Source organism: Antechinus flavipes, chromosome 1 (genome assembly GCF_016432865.1).
Source record: "Antechinus flavipes isolate AdamAnt ecotype Samford, QLD, Australia chromosome 1, AdamAnt_v2, whole genome shotgun sequence".
NCBI classification, from domain to species: domain Eukaryota; kingdom Metazoa; phylum Chordata; class Mammalia; order Dasyuromorphia; family Dasyuridae; genus Antechinus; species Antechinus flavipes.
Window position 1 is genome coordinate 661,572,330 of NC_067398.1, and position 23,661 is coordinate 661,595,990.

At 39.3% G+C, this 23,661-nt stretch overlaps 1 protein-coding gene across 1 annotated transcript in view; it reads left to right on the forward strand.

Moving 5' to 3' along the window:
• Positions 1-17,769: 17,769 nt before the first annotated feature.
• The window catches only part of MAP2K2 (mitogen-activated protein kinase kinase 2), a 32,886-nt gene continuing 26,994 nt past the window's right edge, over positions 17,770-23,661 (forward strand). Inside the window, exons 1-2 of the mRNA XM_051971934.1 lie at positions 17,770-18,185; positions 19,973-20,183. Of these exons, the coding sequence (XP_051827894.1) occupies positions 18,094-18,185; positions 19,973-20,183 (303 nt within the window). The 5' untranslated portion in view covers positions 17,770-18,093. The remainder of the gene's footprint in view (positions 18,186-19,972; positions 20,184-23,661) is intronic.

Genomic DNA, 23,661 nt, shown 5'->3' on the forward strand with positions numbered 1-23,661 from the left:
AAAAAAATGGAAATGCCTAGCCTGGAGGGGGGAGGGACCATGAGAGCTGTCTTCAAATATTTGAAGGGCTATCACATGGACGAAGGATCAGATATGTTCTGCTTAACCTCTCAGAGTAGAAAGAAGTTGCAGAAGTTGATATAAAGAATTAATCATTAGAACTGATCAAAAGTTGCCTTGGTAAGTAGTGAGTTCCTTGTCACTGGAGTGGAAGCTGGATGACCAATTGCTGGGGATGTTCACAAGGGTAATCTTGCATCAGACAGAATCTGGATTAAATGTGCTCTAACGTCCCTTTTAGTTTTCCAAACTGACGCCAACAAAAAGATGCATTTATACAATTAGCATGTATCCTATCCTTTTCCAAGGGAAAATAAGATAGACTGTTTCATTCCCTCCTCTAACACTAGGCTGCATCTTTTATGACTTCTCCAAAGTTGTATTCCCTGTTTGTTTTAATCTGGTAAAAGTGTAAGGACATTTTTTACAAATGTGGAGGAGAAGAAAGCCCATTGTGTTATTTATACTACATTCATTCTCTTGAAGGACAGTCCTAGCTGTTCCTGCATGCCCTCTTTTTCTCCTCCTTCTCTGCCTCCACTTTGTTCCCTTTTCCCATTTCAGTAAATTCCAGAGGGAAAAGTTGCATATAATCTCCTGCTTTGGTTTGATATTGCCCTCTATAGGAGCAAAGGGGCTTCGGTCTAAACTTCCTCCATTCCTCCTCAATCAGAGATTTACTAAAGATTTACTAGCCCTCAGCAAAATTGCTAAGATCAAAAAAAAAAAAAAAAGTTTGCCTTCATTATCTCCTTCATCATTAACCTTCCCCTTTCAGTTTCTAGACTCTTAGTACCAGGGCTCCCTGATCCTTTGAAGGTCATTGATCTAAAACATACTGAAATATATCAGAAGTGACATATCTATGTGCTCTTGGGAAACCAAAGCAGGAGTACTTTAAACATGATATGAGATGACTCCCTTATTTACACATGAAGAAAATGAAGCCCAAAAAAGCTTCCAGCATCACATAGTTAATAGCAAAGCTGGGACTAGAAGTCAAGTCTTCACTTGAAGGCCATTATGTTGTCTCCTGGAGCACACTCACAAAACTTTAATTTAGCACCTACTTTGTGTCAGGCACTTTGCTAGGCACTAGGGAGATAGAGGTAAAAAATAGAGCCTGTTCTCTAGGAGTTCACAGTATTTTTGTGGGAAAAAAAAAAAAAAAACATGAAAAGTTTCAAGAAAGGAGAGTTTGTAATGTCCAGACTGGCTCTCTGGAAGATCTCAGGATCAGCCTTGATCTTAGTGGAGGAGTGAAGGAGGCAGGAGAGCCACCAGGAAGATGGTCAAATATAGAATGTCTTATTTCAGTCCTCTCAGCCCTTAAATATCCTATTATAATTACATCATTAGAGCGTACTGAATATGTGTGAACTAGAGAACCATTACATCACCAAGCTAAGTACTAAATATATTTGCACTAAAGAACCATCATCTCATCAATTCCACTGAGTTAACATCTTGTTGTAAGTATCCTTGTTTCAAGTGTACTTCTCCAGCGTTCTGGCCTTCTATAGGAGTTGCCTTCAACAACATACAACTAGGCAAGATTTGTTCTAAGTTCTTTTGAATTTGTATTAATTTTTGGTTTTGTGATATATTTTTTTAAATTTTCCCTCCTCCAGCCCCACTGAGGGGAAAAAGGGAAAAAATCCTTGTAACAAAAGCAAAGAAGTAATAATAGGATATAAGACACATAGCCTTTTATGTACAACAAAAGGCACCTAGAAAGTGAAAAGAGTTGGATTCAAGTCCCAACTTTCCTACAGAGTAACTTTTGTGTAACTTTGTAACTTTGTGTAACTTTGGGCAAGTTACTCTATTGCTTTGAGCCCTAGTTTTCTCATCTGCAAAACTGGAATGACAAGGCTATTGTGAAGTGCTTTGTAAAATGCTTTACAAACATTTATTTTCTTTTTTTAAATTAAAGCTTTTTATTTTCAAAATATATGCATGGATAATTTTTCAACAATGACCCTTGCAAAAGCTTGTGTTCCAAATTTTCCACTACTTCCCCCCCATCCCCTCCCCTAGATGGCAAATAATTCAATATATTATATAAATATTTATTAAAGCCCTCCTGTGCAAGACTTTATGGATTCCAAGGCAAAAATAAAATAAAATAAAAGAAGCCAAGGCCCTGCCCTCTCAGAACTCATATTTGATTGGGGAATATGTAATACACACAAATAAGTATAGTAAGTCAACAAGTATTTATGATACTTATGTGTCAGATATATGATACTATGTGTCAGATATTGCGCTAAATTCTGAAAATACAAAGAAAGGCCAAAAAACCTGCCCTCATAAGAAGTTCAAACTCTAATAAAGGAGACAAACAGCTATGTACCAACAAGCTATATGGAGGATAAATTGGAGATAATCAACAGAGGGAACAAGGATTGGGAAAGGTTTCTTGTAGAAGATTGGCATTTAGAACATTTAATTCAATTCAAAAGGATTTTTTTGAGTCCTACATGTTAGGTAGATCTTCTATGAAGTATTTATGAGAGGATGTGAATAAGAATTCCCACAAAATGGGAAGAGGGTGCATTTGGGTTGTTATTGGCCCTGATAAAGGGAATGCCTATCTCAGTGAGATCATAGATGCAATGAATTATGGAAGCATAAGAATGATAGCTCATATTTATATAGATTTAATTAAAAACAACCACAACTTTCCTTGGGAGGTGGGTACTATAAATTTTATTATTCTCATTCTACAGATGAGAAAACTGATATCAAATTCCCATGGTTAGCAGATAGCAGAGCTAAACTCCAATCCAGTTTATGATTCCCAATCCAATGCTCTTTTCACAAAGAAAAATCCTTAACTCAAATAAATGAATTTCTACTATTAGAATATCAAGCATTAATGATTAGTTCACCAAATCACATTTCATAGGCAGGCAACTGTCTTTTTCAACAAGTCGTTCCTTTCTTTTCAGCATCATCAGCTTTCTCCCTAGATCTGCTATAAAATGAAGAAGTTGGACTAAATGTTCTCTTTCGTCTATAATAACAATAACAAAACATCAATTAGATATTTATACAATGCTAATTACCTATGAACTATGATAGAAATATAGAGCAATGTGGAGACTGTGGACTTTAGTCAGAGAACGTGGTTTGACATCTTGGTTCTAATTTATTTGATGATCTTGGCCAAATCACTTAATTTTTTTGAGTCTATTTTTCTCACCTATACTTATTTCAATACTACAAGGATCTATGATTGCTTTCATCAGTGGCAATCAATCAACAAGCATTTATTAAGTGCTTAATTTGTGCCAGGCACTATACTATTCATTTCAGGTACAGAAAAGGACCAAGGGGGAGGCAACCTATAAATAATTTATAGCACAGATAGAAGGTGATCTCCAAGGGAGAACAGAGACAACTAGGGTAATGGGAAAAGTCTCCTGGAATTTTGAGCTGAGGCTTGAAGGAAGCCAAGCAGATAGGGAAGGTAAGGCAGCAGAGCATTTCTGCCTGCTGTATTGGGGACGTTCAGTGCCATGATACATAGATGAAAGATGAAGTGGTATACAAAGAACAGTGGATAGGCCAATACAATTGCTTGATAGGAAATGTGAAAGAGACTAAAGTGTAAGAAGATAGCTAAGGTAGGAAGAGGCAGGTTGTGAAGAATTTTAAATGCCAAATAGAGAAATTTATATCTAATTCTAGAATAGGAAACCATTGGAATCTTATTTTTTTTCCTTTGATGACATTTTATTTTTCCAAATACATGCAAAGATAGTTTTCAGCATTCGCTTTTGCAAAACATTGTGCTACAAAATTTTTCCCTCTCTTCCCCCATCTTCCCTCCCAACATGTCAGCAATCCAATATAGGTCAAACATGTGCAGTTCTTCTAAACATATTTCATCATGCTGACCAAAAAAAATTAGACCAAAAGGGAAAAAAAACACACACACACAAGGAAAAAAAAACTCAAGCAAACAACAACAAAGGAGAAAATACTATGCTTTGATCCACATTCAGTCTCCATAGTTCTCTCTCTGGATGTGGATGGCATTTTCCATCTCAAGTCTATTGAAAATGCTCTGAATCACCTCATTGTTGAAAAGAGTCAAGCCCTTCAGAGTCAATCATCATATAATCTTTTTGTTACTGTGTACAATGTTCTCTTGGTTCTGCTTACTTCACTTAGCATTAATTCATGTAAGTCTTTCTGGGCTTTTCTAAAATTATCCTGCTCATCATTTCTTATAGAACAATAATATTCCATTATATTCATATAATCATAACTTAATTAGCCATTCCCCAACTGATGAGCATCCATTCAATTTCCAGTTCCTTGCCACTACAAAAAGGGCTGCTATGAACATTTTTGCCCATGTGGATCCTTTTCTTTCTTTTATAATCTCTTTGGGATACAGACCTAGTAGAAACACTGCTGGATCAAATGATATGCACAATTTTATAATTCTTTGGGCCTGGTTATTGGAGCTTTTTATTGACATGGATGACAATATTTTGTATCTTGGAAGATAGTTTCCATGAGTTTATTTGGCCAAAAAACTAATTACCATGTAGTCAGCCTTCTACTAGCAAACTTCACTGAATTTATTTGGCATGAAGAGCACATGGGACTACAAAGAGAAAAGTAGTGCTTCAAGTGTTGTCTTGAGATGTAACTGGAATAGCTTTTCAGAGTATGACATCCACTCAAGCTAAGAGGTGGTGGTCCAAGCTTGGACTGCCTGTTTGCTCCCATTGCACAATTTGTGAGCATCACCCACGTTCCAATTTTAAACAATTTCATCTTCAATTGAACATATTCAGTTCACAGCTCTTTAGATGTGTCTATGAAGGAATAAGTATAATTATCATAAATCTCTTGTGACTTAGTCCCTTAATGTACTGGAATTATTCTTTCTTTCTGTTAAATCTTATAAGCTGACTGAAGCTGACCTTAATCAGGTCCACAGACTCATGAACGGCTTGAGGCTGACCAGCTGCCCCCCAACTCCTCCCCAGCCCCAGCCTCTATCTATTTTACAAAATTCAACTCTGTTCCCAAATTTGGGACAACTAGATGGCACAGTGGATAAAGCTCTGGACCTGGAGTCAGGAAAACTTCCTCTTCATGAGTTCAAATTCAGTCTCAGATGCTTACTAGCTATAGGGTCCTGGATAAGTCATTTAACTCTGTTTGCTTCAATTCCTCATCTGAAAATAATATGGAGAAGGAACTGTCAAATCACTCTAGTTTCTTTGCCAACAAAACCCCAAATGGGATCATGAAGAGTCAGACATGACTACAAAAATAGAGGAAACCACAAAAACAAAAAACAAACACCCAAACTGAACAACCAGAAAAGATTACACAGTGAAATACCATTAACTTAGATGTCAAGGTGATGTTCCTAAAGCAAAAGTCTGATCTTTGACATTCCCTTGTTTAATAAAAACCAGTAGTTCTTTATTCCCTCAATGCTTAAATATAAACTCCTCTGTTTGTCATTTAAAAATCTTCACAACCAGGCCATAGACTACCTTTTCAGTCTTATTAGACAATATTCCCCTTTGTTTATCCTATAATCCAACCTCATCAACTCTGTGCTCCCCACACACATTTCACACCCTCCATTTCCCCTGTGCTTTTGCTCCATGTCTTAAAATGCACTCCTTCCTCCCCTCTGCCTCCTGGAATCCCAGGTTCCTTTCAATATTCAGCTCAAATACTACCTCCTCTAGGCCTTTCCTGATCCCTCTGTTTTGATAGTGCTTCTTCTCAGTCACCTCATTTTAAAAATATGTTTATATGTGTGTGTGTGTTATTTCCCACAATAGAATGCAAGCTCCCTGAGGCCAAAGACTTATTTCATTTTTGTCTTTGTATCTCCAGGGCTTAGCACAGTACCTAAGGCACTTTTAAATGCTTTTGGACTCACTGATTTTCTGATGCTGCTGTACTGGTATGGACAGGCTTATCAAGTTCTCTAAACAATCTTGAGTTCTTTGCGGGAAAGGTACTTTTAACATTTATAAATAAACAAATTAATAAGTTAAACTTGGACTAGTAAAAACAATCTTGATACATTCATACACTTATCAGATCTTAGCAGGTCTAGGTTATTTTTAATTGCCCTGTACAAAAGTCACTGCTCTTCCGGAGACCTTGAGTTTGATACTTTGAACAGAGAAATTATGCCATTTCATCAGAACCAAAATTGAATTCTTCTGACTGAAGACAGTTTATTATAGAACAAGGCAAAAGTTGGTGACATAAGGAACCCACAGCATCTCTTTGATTACCAGTAGGTTACGAGGAAGTGAAAGTTAATTAATTACACAATCATAATCTCAGTATGGAAAGGCCAAAGAATTCAATTTATTACTTGCATAAGAATTTCCTCTACAACAATGCTGCCAAAGTCAAATAGAAACCATCCTTGAAGCTGGGAGCAGACTGACTTAGAAAACCACAAATTAACACTATCTTGTTAACATTATTTATATTGTTAAACATTTCCCACTTACATTGTAATCTAGTTTAGGCAGCACTTGGGAGTTTTGCTAGTGGGGAGTTTGACATTTTTGCTCTATAACATTCCTCAAAAGAGGTCACTCAGCTTTCACTGTTGCTAGATGTTCTAGTTTTGTTCAACTCTTTGTGACCCCTTTTGGGATTTTCTTGGCAAAGACATTGGAATGGTTTACTATTTCTTTCTCTCGCTTATTTGACAGATAAGGAAACCAAGCCAAACAGGGTTAAGTGACTTGCCCAGGGTTATACAGCTAGTAAGTTTGTGGCACTGGATTTGAGATCTTTCTGATTCCAGGCTCAGGGCTCTAGTTCTTTTGATACTCTGCTATCCTTCAGCTTTCACTGGAAGATTCCTAAACGGAAACCTTCCACCTCCAGGGCATTAAGAAAATTTAGTGACTTGAATTTCATTGACTGATAGGATACAAGTAGACTGCTTGAATCACCTTTTTAAATGCAAAGGGTCATAGAATATTAGAACTGGAAGATACATGGAAGATCAAATCTAGTTTCCTCATTTTACAGATAAAGAAACTGAGGACAACAAAGGAGAAGCGCTCCATCCAAAGTTATAAAATAAATGATGGGACTGGAACTTTTTTTTTAATATATTTTTATTTTTTATTTAATGATTACTTTATATTGACAACATTATCCCTTGCACTCGTTTCTTTTCCGATTTTTTTTCCCCTCCCTCCCTCCACCCCCTCCCCTAGATGGCAAGCAGTCCTTTATATGTTGGATATGTTGCAGTATATCCTAGATACAATATATGTTTGCATAACCGAACAGTTCTCTTGTTGCATAGGGAGAATTGGATTCAGAAGGTATAAATAACCGGGAAGAAAAACAAAAATGCAGATAGTTCACATTCGTTTCCCAGTGTTCGTTCTTTGGGTGTAGCTGCTTTTGTCCATCATTTATCAATTGAAACTTAGTTAGGTCTCTTTGTCAAAGAAATCCACTTCCATCAAAATATGTCCTCATACAATATCGTTGTCGAAGTGTATAATGATCTCCTGGTTCTGCTCATTTCACTTAGCATCAGTTCATGTAAGTCTCGGCAGTCCTCTCTGTATTCATCCTGCTGGTCATTTCTTACAGAACAATAATATTCCATAACATTCATATACCACAATTTACCCAGCCATTCTCCAATTGATGAGCATCCATTCATTTTCCAGTTTCTAGCCACTACAAATAGGGCTGCTACAAACATTTTGGCACATACAGGTCCCTTTCCCTTCTTTAGTATTTCTTTGGGATATAAGCCCAATAGAAACACTGCTGGATCAAAGGGTATGCACAATTTGATAATTTTTTGGGCATAATTCCAGATTGCTCTCCAGTGGGACTAGAACTTATCCAAACTCCTAAATTCCAGTTCAAGTTGATTTCTGCTGGCACAAATAATTTCAATCACAAACATTCTTTCCTAAATAGGTTTTGCAATTTTCCTTAATCATAGAATATGCTTTTGGGAATCTAGAAAACTTTTAACTTACCTAAATATTTTATCGAGCTTCTAGAAGCTACAGTACAGAGAAAATGATTGTGCTTTGTAAGCCCACATGCAAAGCAGCATGCAAACAATCTTTTGCCTGACTCCAAAAAGCAAATAGGCAGCCTTTCAGAGTTGGCCCCTAAGGATAAGGTTCCATATACTGGCGCCTGAAGTCTGCTACTGAATTCTGCCACATGCTTGCGCATCATATTGTGTGATGATTCTTTAATAGACCAAGAGCTGGAACACCAACTCAAGAAGTTCCTTGCAACATATCAGATCCAATTTCAGACTAAACAGAAGGCCTCTAAGAGTATGAAAGAAGCTAAATTATTAACATTATTAACAATAACAGATGGCCAATAATATGTTATTAATTATGATTATAATGTTAATATAATGTTGATGATAAAGATAACATTCTCAAATAATTGGAGTATTTATTCTAGATTAATAATAATAATGAAGGAATGAAGTATTTAGTAAACACTAGGTGCAAAACACTGTGCTAAGCAATACAAATAGAAAAGCAAGATAACACTGCCCTTAAAGAGCTTATATTCCTGTGGGGAAGACAATACATATGGAAGATGAAAAAGTCATAGGATCTTGGGTGAATATTGGCAAAATAGAAGGTAATGCCTCGTCTTTAATGCCATTTCTATTGACAAAAGCATATTTGTTTCTGATATTAAACTTTTTGACAATACCAAGGATGTCTGTGGCAAGAACTTATTTTTCTAGGTCTTCAGTAGCTATGGTTGTAGTTCTTATGGAAGCAGTTGCCAGGCTTTATCTATAAAGGGGTGACTTGCTAGAATGATGGTTGTGGGCATCAGAGTGGGCTTGAAGAGCTGCTCTTCCTAAGGCTCTTGGGTCCTGCGTCTTGTACCATCTCCATAGGGGTCTGACGAGAGATAGTAGTGTCCAAACTGCATGACACATGCTGCTTCTGTCTTTGCCTCAGGGTGTCCAGCTTGGCTTCCCTGCCCAGTGTATAACAATTGGCAAGGATTATTGGCCCCTCCTCCCCTGGAGTTGTTTCCCTGGATGATGGCTGAAAACAGGACTGGTAGCATGAAAGATGTTATCACTCCCAGGCAAAGATGTACTAATAAACATTTAATAACCAGATTTTATACTTATACATCATGTGTATATATACATATATGTGGCCACAATACACTTTAAAGTTTTCTCTGCATTGTTAATATTTTCTCTATCCCTTTCTTAAACCTAAACAATCAACAAAATCAATAAATCAGGCCTTGATTTGTCTCATTTGTTAATTTCTGAGGTATAAAATGCTCACATGATATAACAATCAGCTCTCCCAAACTGTTTTTAGCTAACTCTAGCACACCCCTACCAGGCCTGTTCTTTTGCCTCAAAATGTGGCAACTTACAAACATAATTCCATTTCTTCTCATCAACAAAGCATTTATTAAGTATTTAGTATGCGTCAGTAGAGATGCAATATGGTATCTAGGTACAGTGCTAAACTTGAAGACAAGAAAGCCCGTGTTTGAATCCTGCCTCAGACAGTTATACATTCCCATGGGCAATCACTTTATCTTCCTGAATTTCAGGAAACTCAGTAGAGGAACACATTATAAACGGCTTGGAATTTTTGTTGGTACACAGACTCCCCACACTGACAAAAATAACAGATCTTTAATATTTCAAAATAACAACAATACTATCTGGCTTCTCAGATAGCTTTGCCATTATCATTTGATCATACTTTGATGGATCCATGTTTTCACTGCTTCAAGTACTGTCTCCTCAAGTGCTGTAGCAGACAATTCATCAGATACAATTCCCTTTTTACAAAATCCTCTCTTGTACAGAGGATACACCCAATGTAATTGAGATCTTAAGCTGGTTCTTTTAATATTTTGAATGGTACCAATACAACACTTTAATAGTAATAATAAAATAATCATAGCAACAACAACAGTAGTAGTAACTGGCATTTATATAGTACTTTAAGGTTCACCAAGTGCTTTGCAATTATCTTCTTTGATCATCACAACCATCCCATTGCTGTTGAGGAAACTGAGGCAAAAAGAGGTGCAGTGACTTGCAGGTAGCTAACAAGTGTGTTGAAGGCTCAGGACTAGCCACCCTTCAGTTCACCATCCAGCTGCTTGCTGGCTCTGTGATTAGCCACCACCCTTTCTGGTCATACCTGTTTTATATCCTTTATGTTGTGCACAAGTCATTATTATTAAGAGGTAATAGTTTATTTAGGTCTGACCATACTTAATCCTGAACAGCAATAGAGGCCCACTAACAATGAAGTTCTTGAAGCTGTTGCTCTGCCACCTGTATTGACAACACTTGTTGCAACACATTTTGGATGAGCAGAATGTTCCTTATTCATCAGATATTTATGAATGCCAGCAGAGTGCACAGCACTGGGCATAATGCTGAGAAGGATACAAAGACATTATCTCTGCCCTCAAAGAGCTTAAGAACCAAATGGAAGACAATCATGCAAGATAGCATACTTTACATGGTCTCTATTTTTGTCCCTTAAATTTCCCATGGAGCTCCACATTCATCCTCTGATTTTGCCCCTATATTAGCTAAATTTCAGCCCAGCCCATCCTCCTGAATCTGCCTTCCTCATTCTTGAGTCTTCCCAGGATTCCCCACTTACCCCCTTCAGATCTCTAGCTTCTGGCTTCACCCTTCTTCAGTGAGTTGTTGAACCAGAGCCACCTTTTATTGTCAGCTATGGCCTTGTGTCCAGACTCCCTTGGGTTTCACAGGACTCAATATTACCATCTGCCACAAGATTGGACACCTAGGGAGAGCCCTGAAATTTAATTGCCTCTCTCACATGACACAATGCATTCTTCCCATCCAAAATAAGTTGCAACAAGTGTTGTCATTATTAATTCTCCAGCCATTAATAATCTTCCTGACCTCATTCCTCAATAATTAGCATACTTAACTCCATAGTCTACCTATCTCTGTGATTCAGAACCCTCAGCTATCATTGTACAAAACCCATTCTCAACTGCCCATTCTCTTACTCTCATCCTCAATCCTTCTTTCCCCCTTCAATCTATCTTCCCCTTCCACTGGTCTTGTCCCCTTTGAAAAATCTGCTCCATAGTAAATAAATTTTAAATCTTCTTTCTCACTCTTTTCATCTGTACCCACTGAGACTTTTCTCAGTTTTCCTGGCCACCTTTTCAGCACTGGTTGAACTTTTACACATACCTTCCCTCTCCCTTCACTAGTCATGGGGTAGGGATGGGGAGTATAATACTCTGTTCCAAATTGCCACTTCAGAGCTTCCCTTGACCACCACCACCACTCAGTAAATTCTCCTACGTTGAGATTCATTCAATCCATATGTATTACCCAATCAAGATTGAAGAAGCTATTTATTGTTTTCAATTAATTCTGTATTCAGCTCAGTCTCTCATAGTCTCTCCTCCCTAACTCCCACCCTTATACTCAGTGACTTCAACATACGTATTGATGCTCTCCCAACACTCTAACTCCCAGTTCTTCAATCTGGTAATTTCCCATGAAACTAATTCTCCACTTTAACTCAGCTACCCACACAAGACAATCCTGCCAACACCTGCAAGTATTCCACTTCCATGTTTATCAGCAGAAATTCCTTTTCCAAGTCATCTTTTATCATCCCATCTTTTCCTCTTCCTTATAATTCTCAACCCTTTCATTTTCACCAATATATTTCAGTTCCTTTACCCAACACTCTACTTGTTTTCCTATTTTGATCTCTTGATGAACTACTTCAACTTAAACTGTCCTCTGCACCCAAGTCCATTGTTTCTTTATCCCATTCTGATCATTCCTTGCCAAGACCCAACCCTGAAGTATTCCTACCATCTGTTGCCTTTGCACTTATTCATGTGCTTCAAAACATGTGAAGTTGGAGGAAATTAGGAAATTGTGCTGATTGGGTTCATTACAAATTCATGTTACATAATTTCAAATAATCCTTTAAACAAGGCAGTTCTTTTATACCTCCTTAATTGACCTACTATCCTTCCTACATCATTTCTAGATTTTTTTTTCATCCTTCTTTAAATATTTCCCTATTCCCCTATCCTCTCAGTTGAGAGGACATATTTCACTGAAAAAAATTGAGTCCATTTGTCCAGAGTTCCCTTTTCTCTATATCTACTCAGATGTCTTCACTATTTCCTTCAGTCTTGTCTTGAATAAAGAGGTGACTCTTCTCCTTGATAAAGCAAACCTTTCTATATGCACATGTGATTTGAATCTATCTCATTTCCTTCAGATTGTTCCTTTTATCATCCCCATCCTCTAATGTTTTAATCTGTCTACTAGTTGCTTCTTTGCTGCCTATAATACCCTTCTCCTTTTGCTTTCAATCTTTCCCAACGTCATGGTCTTTCCAATGAGTTCTGTCTATTATGTGTCCAAGGTATTTAAGCTTCAGCTTTAGTTTTGTCTTTCCAATGAATAGTCTGAATTAATTTCTTTAACTGATTTGATCCTTACTGTCCAAGAAATTCTCAAGTCTTCTCCAGCACCATATGTCTAAAAGTATCTATTTCTATGACCCTCTGCTTTCCTTATAATCCAACTTTCACGGTCATACATTGTTTATTGAAAAAAAAACTAAAGTTTTGACTATATGAATCTTTGTCAGCAAGGTGATGTCTCTGCTTTTTTAGTATACTATCCACATTTGCTACTTCCAAAAGCATCTTTTAATTTCATGGCTGCAGTGAGCCCACAAATATAAAATCTGACACTGCTTCCATTTCTTCTCTATTTGCCAAATGTCTGAGGCTGGGTTTGAACTCAGGTCCTTCTACTTTCAGGTAAAGTGCTCCATCCACCGTGCCACCTGGCTACCCTATCTTAGGTTTTTTTGTTTTTTTTTAAGCATCAAGCCAATCAGTGTCAGACTAATTTTCTTTTTCCACTAACATAATCATGTTACTCTCCTACTTTTTCCTCTTGAATATTCCCTGAATTTTCCTGAATTTCCTCATGTTCTTCACTATGGAAAGTTCTCTTTACTCTTATTATGGCTACTAAATTCCTATCTAAGGAACCTTCCTTCCTGAATTTCACAAAGGACTTTACTTTGTACCTTACTAATTCACTTATGTATCACTGCATGTTATTATTGTCACTGATGTATCCATCTGGATCCTTTCTAGGTCAAAAGCTCCACAAGTTTACAAGTCATGTCTTCTCTAAACTGTGTGTTTTTCCCAGTATATATGTAATAGTCTATCTGTTCTGAGAGTATTCATGGAGATGGGCTCTTTCTGGCACCACATGCATATTTGTCCTTGGAACTGACCATTTCTGGCAACAATTTGCCCTAGTCCTTCCTGGTGGGTCCTTAGACAAGACCGGAGAGGATTGACCACCGAGGAACAAGAGCTGTCCATTCAGTAGACTTAAAAAGACAATATCTGAATGCGTGTTTTGGGACAGTGGCTTGAACTTTCAGAGAGGGTCAGAGTTCTCTTCCCCTCGAGCCCCTCCAGCTATAGTAGCTGTTTGTAAATGACAGCTAGATCATGAACTTGTTTAGGTAAACCTGAGAATGGCTCTCAAAATTTAAGCAACTCTTTTTGGCTTTCTTTCTCTGAGCACAGGTGACCAAACTGTGGTCCTGAAAAATGAATTGTTCAAGCCCAGTGGCTATTTAAGAGTTCAGGTGTTCTTGGGTTCTCAATTAGTGCCAAGTGTCTTGTGGGAGGTATTTCCTGGAGCTATATTCCATTCCTCAGAAGAGAAGAAGATCACCAATCACCAACTAGCAGGATGGGCCCCAAGCACACCAGTGTTCTCAGACAATAATACCAAGGTAAAAGTAATTCAGTTACCTTCTCAATCCTACAAAGTATTTCATGTATCAACCTCATGGTTGTTGGAGTTACAGATTGTAGAATCATGTTTTAAGTTTTTATTAAAGGGAATTTGAGTCTTTTATATTTTAAGCATTTCATTCATGGAAGAGAAAAAAATAGTTGTCTGATACTTGATTTACTCTATATACCAAGTGCCTTTCTATAACAGAACCTGTAATCTCTTTTGGGGAGGCCTTAGGCATTAGCCAAATCTAAGCTTCATAAAATTTTTTCTGGGGCTCTGTAGTAGGAAGGCAATGAGCCAGTAGCTCCTCTCAGGAATGAGGTACCCTCAGAACTGAATTTAGTCTATATGAGCACAGAGCTGAGACCTTTCAGTAAGAGGAGATATCAAGCTACGCCATGGGTGAAGAACCTTTTTTCTGCCAAGGGCTATTTGGATATTTATAACATCATTCAAAGGCCATACAAAATTATCAACTTGTAGAACTCAAGCATTTGGAAGATTATTGTACCTAGCTTTTAGTTCATCTTTGCCTGTGATTTAACAAATGATTTCAAGGACTTTATCTGGCCATCAAGCCAGACATCCTCCACCTCTGTCCTATATAATAGGTCTGTGAGTCTTTAATACATTTGCCAAATTAAGTAGGTTGAAATGGAGCAATTTATTATCATGACATACAAATATTTTGTGCCAATAGTGAGTGTAAGACCCAGAATTCCAAACTGCCTATAGCTGCAAAGAGTTAACAGTTACAAACCAAAAATTATCTATACTTGTTCCAATCAGTTATTTGGATATATAGCCCTCATTTAGCTCATATTCACATAATTAGTCATTAGAAATTCTGAAATTCCTCTATTCCTCTAGTACATCACATCTCTATTGTTTGTTTTCTCAAGTGAAAAATGAGGATCAATGATCAACAATTATCTTTTACTCTCAAATATTCTCAAAGATAAAGGGGATTTTGGAATCCATAATCTTCCTTGGTCAGCCTATATGCTACCTATTCTATGCAAAATACAATATATAGTTTTTCATTGCATTGTGGTCTGAAAAGGATTTAAAAAAAAAAAAGAAAAATACAATATATAGTATAATATTACATATTATTAAATATATAATAAAGTCCAGAAGGATGAATTCTATAGAGAGAAAAGTAAATTATACACATAAGTTACTAATAACCTATTATGACTGAAATAGATAAATGTTATAGCCTTAGATTAAGTATAATCTCAAAGCAAAATTTTCACTTCCTAGAATAAGAAAGTAAAGACACATATCAGTCTCTGGACACAGGGAACAGATGTAGTAAGAAAGGTATTTTTTCTAATCAGCAATAAATGAAAAGATAAATAATAGGGAAGGGCTGTAGATCAGAACATACTCAGAAGATAAACATAAGAAAAGAGGTGGAGGAACCTTGTGTACCTTGAGAAGACAAACTATGAACCCCCCATAAATTTATAACAAGCCCTTAGTGGAGAGGGCATTGGACTTGGAGATAGAGTGACCTAGGGTCACATTCTACCTAACAGCTTTTAGCTGTTGGACCCTGGACAAGTCATTTAACCTGAACTTAGTTTCTTCATTATGAAATATTAGACTTGACTTCTGGGGTCTCTTCCCTCTCTAAATCTATAATCTTAAAATCAGCCAAATTCCTAGGATATTTGTATATTTTTGCTTCCTTCATTTTCTCTCATGGTTAATAATCATTTGCAATCTGGCTTTTGATTTCATTATTCAACTGAAACTGTTCTCTCTAAAGTTACCAATGACCTCTTAATTGATAGACTTGATATTTTTTCCTTAGATCTCAATCTCTTGACCCTTCTACTTCATTAAACACTTTACTTTCTCTTTCTTGATAGCTTTCTCTAAATTGTCTTGACATTATTTTCTTCTGGTCCTATTTACTTGACTGCTCAAATTTCCTTTGCTGGGTTGCCATCTATATCACACTCACTATCTGTGTTTCCCAAGGCTCTGAGCCAGACTTTGTCTTTTGATTTCATAAGTTCCATGAATTTAATTATATTTATATAGTCTCTTCCCTGAGTTTCAGTTCCATATCACCAACTGGTCTATTGAAACATCTCAAACTGAACATGTTCCAAACAGAATTTGCTTTCCCCTCTAATCCATCCTTCTTCAGGACTTTCCAATTTTTGTAAAATAAACCACCATGCTTCCAGTCTAGTAGTTCATAATCTGTCATCAATTCCTCACTCCTTTGATCCATGTATCCAATCAGTTACAAAATTTGCTAGTTTTGCCTCTACTTCTCTTATATTCCCTTTTTGCTACTCACATGGTTACCACTTTAAGACCTAAATTGCTTCTCACAATGGGCTCTTATTTTGATTCCTTATTCCACCACTTCCACAAAGCTAAGTGATTTTCCTTATGTGTTGGTTGTTATTTATACTTTGTTTTCAGAAAGGACCGTGACATTAGGAAGGCCATACAGACATGCAGGTGGATTGGACTGAAGTGAGGGAGGGCTCTGCAAGGGCATCAACCTTACTTTCTCCGAAGTAACCATTTAAGTCCAATGGCAAGACACAGATTAGGGCAACTGCAGATGACCCCGGATGCAGGTCTGATCGTGTCACTATGCTATTCAACAAACTCCTGTGGTTCCTTACTGCTTTTAGGTCATGGCCCAAACTTATCTTTCCAACTTCCTTATGTATTGTTCATTTTCCCAAGTCTAGGCAAGTTGGCCTTCTTTTTCTCAGCTCTTGGGAAACGTCCTTTCTGAGCCTTTACAGAGGCTATTTCCACCCCCACCCCCCATTCCTGAAATGCACTGCTTCCTCCTACCTCATAAAATCCCTGTCTTCCAGACAAAGTTCAAGGACCACCTTCATCCACCCTCCCCAATTCCTTTGTATTTGTATTATATTTATTCTATTTATAGTAGTGTAAACATGCATACACATACATACATATAATTTTACTCCACAGAGCATGAGCTCCTAAGAATAGGAATTATTTCTTTTGGTCCTATACCCTGAGAGCCTGGCACAGCACCTGCCATAACGCTGGCATTCAAATGTCTTCAGATGATCCTTTGGATGCTTCTACATGGATTCCCTCTTGAAGCACAATTCCTTCCCTATGTTTAAAAAGGCACCTCTTGTCCAATGAAGAAGAGCCAGCACTCTACAGTGGAGGGACCCTGGACTTAGGGTTCAGGGGACCTAGAGACCCTCCACAAAACGCCTGACTTCAGGAGGGATAGCTCAGATTCTGGCCAGCGGGCAGGGAGGGCCTCGGAGGACGCAAGGAGGAATTCTCTTAGAACTGAGACTAACAAAGTCGTGTGACTTTTGGCCAAAAGAGGGGCCTTGCCTTAGAGGCTCTAGCTGCCCTCGCAGACCGGGCCCTTCTTTCCCATCCCCCTCCGCTGCTCCGACCCCGGGGGACTTGGCTCTCAGCCTTTCTGGGGTCATCCTCAGCTGTCCGAAGTCGCTCAACAAGAGAGCTCAGTATTGGACTCGAGCCCGGTCCTCTCAGTCTTTCTCGTCCCTCCACACTTCCCCGGCTGTTCAAGGGTGACAGCCGACCCTCGCAGCTGCCCGCTTCCTCCCGCCCGGGCCCCCACAGCGTCCCCGCGAACATGCGCGGTGAGGCTGGGGCGGGCAGGGGAAGGAGGAGGGAGGAGAGAGGAGAGGAGAAAAGAGGAGAGGATCTGGCTCGGGCGACCAACTCTCGCGAGACTCTGGGGCGGGTTCTTCTCTGCCTCCCTCCCCTCCAGCTGCAGCGTCAGCCTAGCTCGGCCCCGGCCCGGCCCCGGCCCCGGCCCCAGCCCAAGCGCCTTTGAGCGGCGGCTCCGGCTCCAGCTGGTCGTGGCCCCCGGCTCCAGTTTTCCGTACGGGTCCGGCCTCTGCAGCCTCCGTGGAGCTCCTGCTCCCCTCGGGAGCCGCCTTCCCCGCTCCGTCCCGAAGGCCGCTGCCCCAGCCTCGGGCTCGCCTAGGCCGAAGGTCCCCGCGGGGCCGGCGCCGGAGCCGAAGCCCAAGTCGGAGCCCGGCCGGTTCGGGCCGGAGCCGGGGGCGCCTCCTCCCTTATGGGCCCCGGCTAGAGGCGCTGCAGCCGCGCCCACCCCCACCCCTCACCCCGCCCCCCGCGAAGCCCCGATGCTGGCCAAGAGGAAGCCGGTGCTGCCGGCGCTCAACATCACCCCTACCATCGCCGAGGGCCCGTCCCCGACCAGCGAGGGCGCGTCCGAGTGAGTGCCCGGCCGGGCGGGGCCGCGAGCAGGGCCCGCGGGGGGCGGGGGGCGGTTGGGAGGGGGCCTCTCCTTCCCCCCACCGAGAGTGGTCCCCAGGGCCCAGCCAGATCCAGTTCGAATTCGAACCCGGCTTTTCACAGACTTCCGATTCCGTGCTCTCTCCCAAGTGTGCATCCCCACCTGGGGAGGGATGGAGGGACGGTCCTGCGAAGAAAGAAAGAGCCCGGAGGGGAGTCGGGGAAGGGAGTGTGTGTTAGATGATCCCACTCTACTAGCAAAGTTACAGTCATTTATTAAACGCTTATTAAGTTCTGAGGACCGGTGACCCAAGAAGGGGAAAGAATGGCGGGGAGCGGAGTGCCCCCCTCAGGGAAGGGGTCCTGAAAGGGATGAGGTGGTTCTAATGGAAAAGAGTAAATGTATAGGGGTACTTGGAGAAGAGAGGGGAAGGGGCCTAAGTTTAGAGTTAGTCACCTGATCCAGCCTCCCCTTATTTACAGATGAGGAAACTGAGGCCCAGAAAGGTCCAGTATATTTCTCCAAGTCACACGGGTAGTAGTAACAAAGTTGGAATCTAAACCCAGACCTTTTAAGGCTTCAAATCCAGTTGTCTTTCTCCTGTGTCATCTAATCCAAACACCTTTCTCCCTTTTTTCAATTTTATAAATGGGGAAACTGAGGCTCAGGGAAGCTATAACTGTACTCAAGGTCTCATCACAAGTAGTACTCGTAGATCTTGGATTTGAACCCAGGCCTTCTGACTCCGAATCAGGGAATCTTTCCAGTAAACTACTTTGCAGGGGAGGAGGGAGGTGTGCAGGGTTTGGGCAGAGAGGTAAGAGAATTAAAGGAAAATATTTGGGGGGGGAGGGGAGATGAAAAACTCAGGTTGGATAAAGAAAGGACATGAGTGGGAACTGTCAAGATGGAGTTGTACTTTGTGAGGGCAGATGAAGAAATTTGGGGACTTTGGAAGGGGACAAAAGCAAAGGGAGATGTTTGAACAGTGAGTGGCAGGTAATTATGGAATATGGGCAGGGAGGACTACTCCTGGAAGAGTCACCAGACTGGCCTCCCTCCCAGGCATGGAACGATCCAGGTGCTGAGGGAGCCTGGTGAATCAAGCAGGTTTATGGTCTGGCCTAAATAAATGAGCCAGGTGTGGTATGCAAAAGAGGAGACCAGTCTGTAGGGGCCACTTTCTAAGTGCCTTCCTTTGTTAAGTCCTTTTAGGACTTCTTCTGGTGTTTAATATCAGTCATATTCTTACCTTACCATTCGGTATATTGAGAAGAAGATCGTTCTCTACATATTTGCTTCCCTGATCTTGGCCTCTTATATTCTGTCTTTCTAAGTTTTAAAATATGAGGAGATTGAAGTATATTAGAAATAACACTAGATCTGATTCAAAAAACCTGGATCCAAAAAGTTGGTCTGCCACATAGTAGTAGTATGATATTGACAAGTCACTTACTGCTTTGAGTCTCTTTTTTTTGTCTGTAAAATGGGAATAGTTATATTTGTACTACCTGTTTTGCAGGACTGTTCTAAAGGTCAAAAGAGAGAAAATTTTTGAAATGCTTTGCAAACCTTAAACTGCTATAGAAATGTCATCTATTATTATTAGTAGTAGTGGTAAGCCCTTGGAATCCCAAGGCTTTTTATAGCCCCTGGTGGCGCCTTTAGACAAGGAATGGAATGATCTACACTTTCAGAGGACTGACCAGTCTTTTTTTCCTGTCTCCCTCCTTTCTGACATTCCCTTGCCCCTGGGATGTGTGCAGGGCAAACTTAGCAGATCTGCAGAAAAAATTAGAAGAGCTAGAACTTGATGAGCAGCAGAAAAAGCGGCTGGAAGCTTTCCTCACCCAGAAGGCAAAGGTGGGAGAGCTGAAGGATGATGACTTTGAGAGAATCTCCGAGCTGGGAGCTGGCAATGGTGGAGTGGTCACCAAAGTACAGCATAGACCCTCAGGCCTCATCATGGCCCGAAAGGTAAGCAGGCTGCTGCCTTCTGCTGCTGCTAGGGAGCTGCTCGCTCTCTTAGAGCCTGGAGGAGCTTCTTCTGTGTACATAAAAGATGCAGACCGTCCTGTGGATTTGCAGTGGAGACAGTCTGACCCTCAGAGATTTTATTTTGTCTTTGGTGGTATCTGATTTCATTGCTAGAAATTCTTGGTTTTCAGAACCTTCTTTTCTTTTTTGCTGAGGCAATTGGGATTAAGTGACTTGCCCAGGGTCACACAGTTAGGTCTTCTTTCTTTAAACCTAAGTTCTCTCATTTGTAAAATGAGAATAATCATACTGCCTACATCATGAGTTTGTTCCAAGGAAAGCATGTTGTAAAACAAAACACTATAGATATATACATTGTAACTCTTACCTTCCCTTTGACTCTTGACACTCGGCTTCCCCTAGGGGATAGAGGATTATGGAGAGTTCTTAAGTGAATGGGCACATTTTTTTTTTTTTTTTGGATGACTTATGGTGGGATGGGTATGGGTTGAAAGGAGTGCACTGTCCCAAAGAGACCACTTATTCCTTCAAAGTATCTATAAAAAAATAGAAATTATCCTGTTCTCCGGTAAGGGAGGAAGACAATATGATTAGAACCATTTTTAAAAATTAAATGTTTATTATTTTCAAAGATTTGCCTTATTTCTCTTTTGTCTCCCTTTCTCCTCCATTGAGAGACCAAGAAAAAAAAACCCTATTGATAAACATTTGTAATCAAATAAAGCAAATTTTTGTTGTTTATGTACAAAAAATAAAAACATTCTACTCTGTGCTCTTGTTTCTATCACCTCTCAGGAGGTGGGCAGCATGTTTCATCTTGAATTCTCTGAAATGTGATTGGTTAATAGTGTTGATCAAAGTTCCCAAGCCTTTGAAAGTTGTTTGTCTTTACTGTGATGTTGTTATCACATAAATTATTCTGATTCTGTGACACTTCACTCTTCACCAGTTCGTGCAAGTCTTTTCAGGTTTCTCTGAAACAGTCCCCCTCATCATTTCTTAAAGCACAATAGTACTCTTATCATATGCCAGTGGTTCTCAAACTTTTGTTTTCAGTATCTTTATCCTATTAAAAATTATTGAGGATCTCTCCGAAGCATTTTTGTTTATCTGGGTTATTATAAACTTTTACCATATTGGAAATAAAAACTATTTTTGAATTTGTAGACCCTCTAAAAGGGTTTCAGAGATCCCCAGGATTCTCTAGACCATACTTTGAGAACCACCGTCGTATGCCATATTCTTTGCCACCACAAAAAGAACTGCTGTAAGTTTTTCCATGTTTTAAAAAAGCTGTTTAAAAGTTTGATAATAGAGAATTGTGTAGGATCTCTAAATTTGGACTTTGAGCTCTGCTGGGGACTTAGTTTCTTGGGCTAAGAGAATCCAGGTACAAATTTTTCCAGAGCCATTGAACCTTGATGGTAAAATATTTGTCATCTTTTAGAACATTGTTTGATGCCCTTTCCTCCTACTCTATAATATAACCTCTTCAAACTTCTTATTAATAATACCTTTTGTTTAAAGAATGTCTTAAGGCTTACAAGTACTTAATAGCCTTTGGGAAATTTGGAGGAAAGGATTTTTTTTTTTAAAGAGTTATTTATAATCGCATCAATTCTAGTGACTTTATTCTCAATTTTGTATGTAGTGGAGGTTACCAGAGCTTTGTGAGAAAACTGTACTTTTGAACATAGAAGTCCACCTCCTAATAATTGTTTTGTAAGTATCAAATTGCTTTATTTAAAATCTGACTATTCCCTGCCCCAAGTGAATTTTTACAGATCCAAGCATTAATTTTTAAGGGTCTTGCCCCCACTGGAAATAGCGTGTTTTCTTTTGCTTTTTAACTCTGCTGATATTTATCCTTTTTTCCTGAGGTGCTGTTCCCTCTCCTAATGGAGCATAGTACTTTTCACTGCATACATTCTATTTTTGTTCTCACTGCAAGCAATCTTGTCAAAGACAAAAGTTACATTTCAAGCCTTTGGCTTGCTTTAGACTGGAGCACAGGCAAGAAAATGGTTAGAATGTGATTGAGGAAGAAAAAGCTAAGGGTTAAAGATATGGAGCTTGTCTCTTTGGAGAGTTTTTTCTATCTCCCAGGATCTAAATAGGCTCTCTACCTTGATGAAAAAGAATTGTTTTAGATTATTGAAAGATACCCCAGGATTTGGTTAAATTAAGAATACTAATTCTAGGAAATTTATCTTCAACTTTATTAGAACATTGAATCCTCTCACTGGGATAAATATCATGTACTTCAGCCATTTAAAACTGGGAAGCAGACCTTAGCAGAAATCATCCCTCTTGGTCTCTGACTTAACAGAACCTTTTCTTTCTTGTCTACTCTCCTGGAGCTTGAAGACCAATTCTATGCCTTCTTTCAGTCTAACCCTTCCTTTCCCTCATCCATGTTTTAAAAGATAGAAAAAAATGAAGCATAGAGATAAGTGACTTGTCCACATTCACAGAGAAAATTATTGGCAAAGCCTTGACTTGACCTTGGCCTCTGGATCATTGTTTTCCTGCAGTGCCTTGTTGGGAGCATATACAATATCTTTAGCACCATTTGGCTTGTTTCCTTGCGTTGTATTTAAAACTCAAGTTCATTTGATTAATTGCATAGTGGTCATGTTTGGATGGAAAAGGATTTAAAGGGGGAATAATCTTGTCTTTATTACAATAAATTCCAGGTGGAATGCATGAAGAGTGAGGGCTGCTAAAGAAAATTTCATGGTTGTTTTTTTTTAACCTCAATTACCTTCAAAAGTCTTGTCACAGCTATCTTTGTTAGTCACAATTCTTCTGCAGCCCAGCCTCATCCATTTTCAGCATGTTGTCTCCCTTACTCTTGGTGCAGAAGCAGGCCATCTGTGTTTGGGAGTGGTGTAAAGCCAATGGTCTTCCCCTTTTTTCTGTGTCATGGACTGTTTTGGTAGTCTGGCAACCAGACAGTAGACCCCTTCTCAAATTCATGTGTTTAAATGTATAAAATTTATAAGGATAATGTTCTCAAAAAAACTTTTTTTTTAAAAGTTTAGATCCCAGGTTAAGTAAGTATTAATCCTCCAAGAATCTATAAACATATAAAATATTGAATATCCTTACTTTACCCACATATGTCATGAAGTAGTTTCCTTTTTAAATGGTTTCTTGTATATAGTGGCTGGTTTCTTTGTTCTTCCCAGAGCCTTACATCTTTTAGTTTGGATTTTGTCCTGGTCACATAGAGAGTTAGAACCAGGACAAGAATACAGCTTATCAGGTTCTTTTTCCACTGCAATATATTGCCTCTTTTGTCCTTTGATTCTAGGCCCTCACATGTTGAATGTATGTGGGCATTTTGCCCTATACACAGTTTAAGTAAATGGAATATTTTAAGATTGGACTGAAAATATTTGAAAGGTATTTTTGAGGCCAGCTTGAGGAAGAAGAGATTAAGCAACTTTTCCCT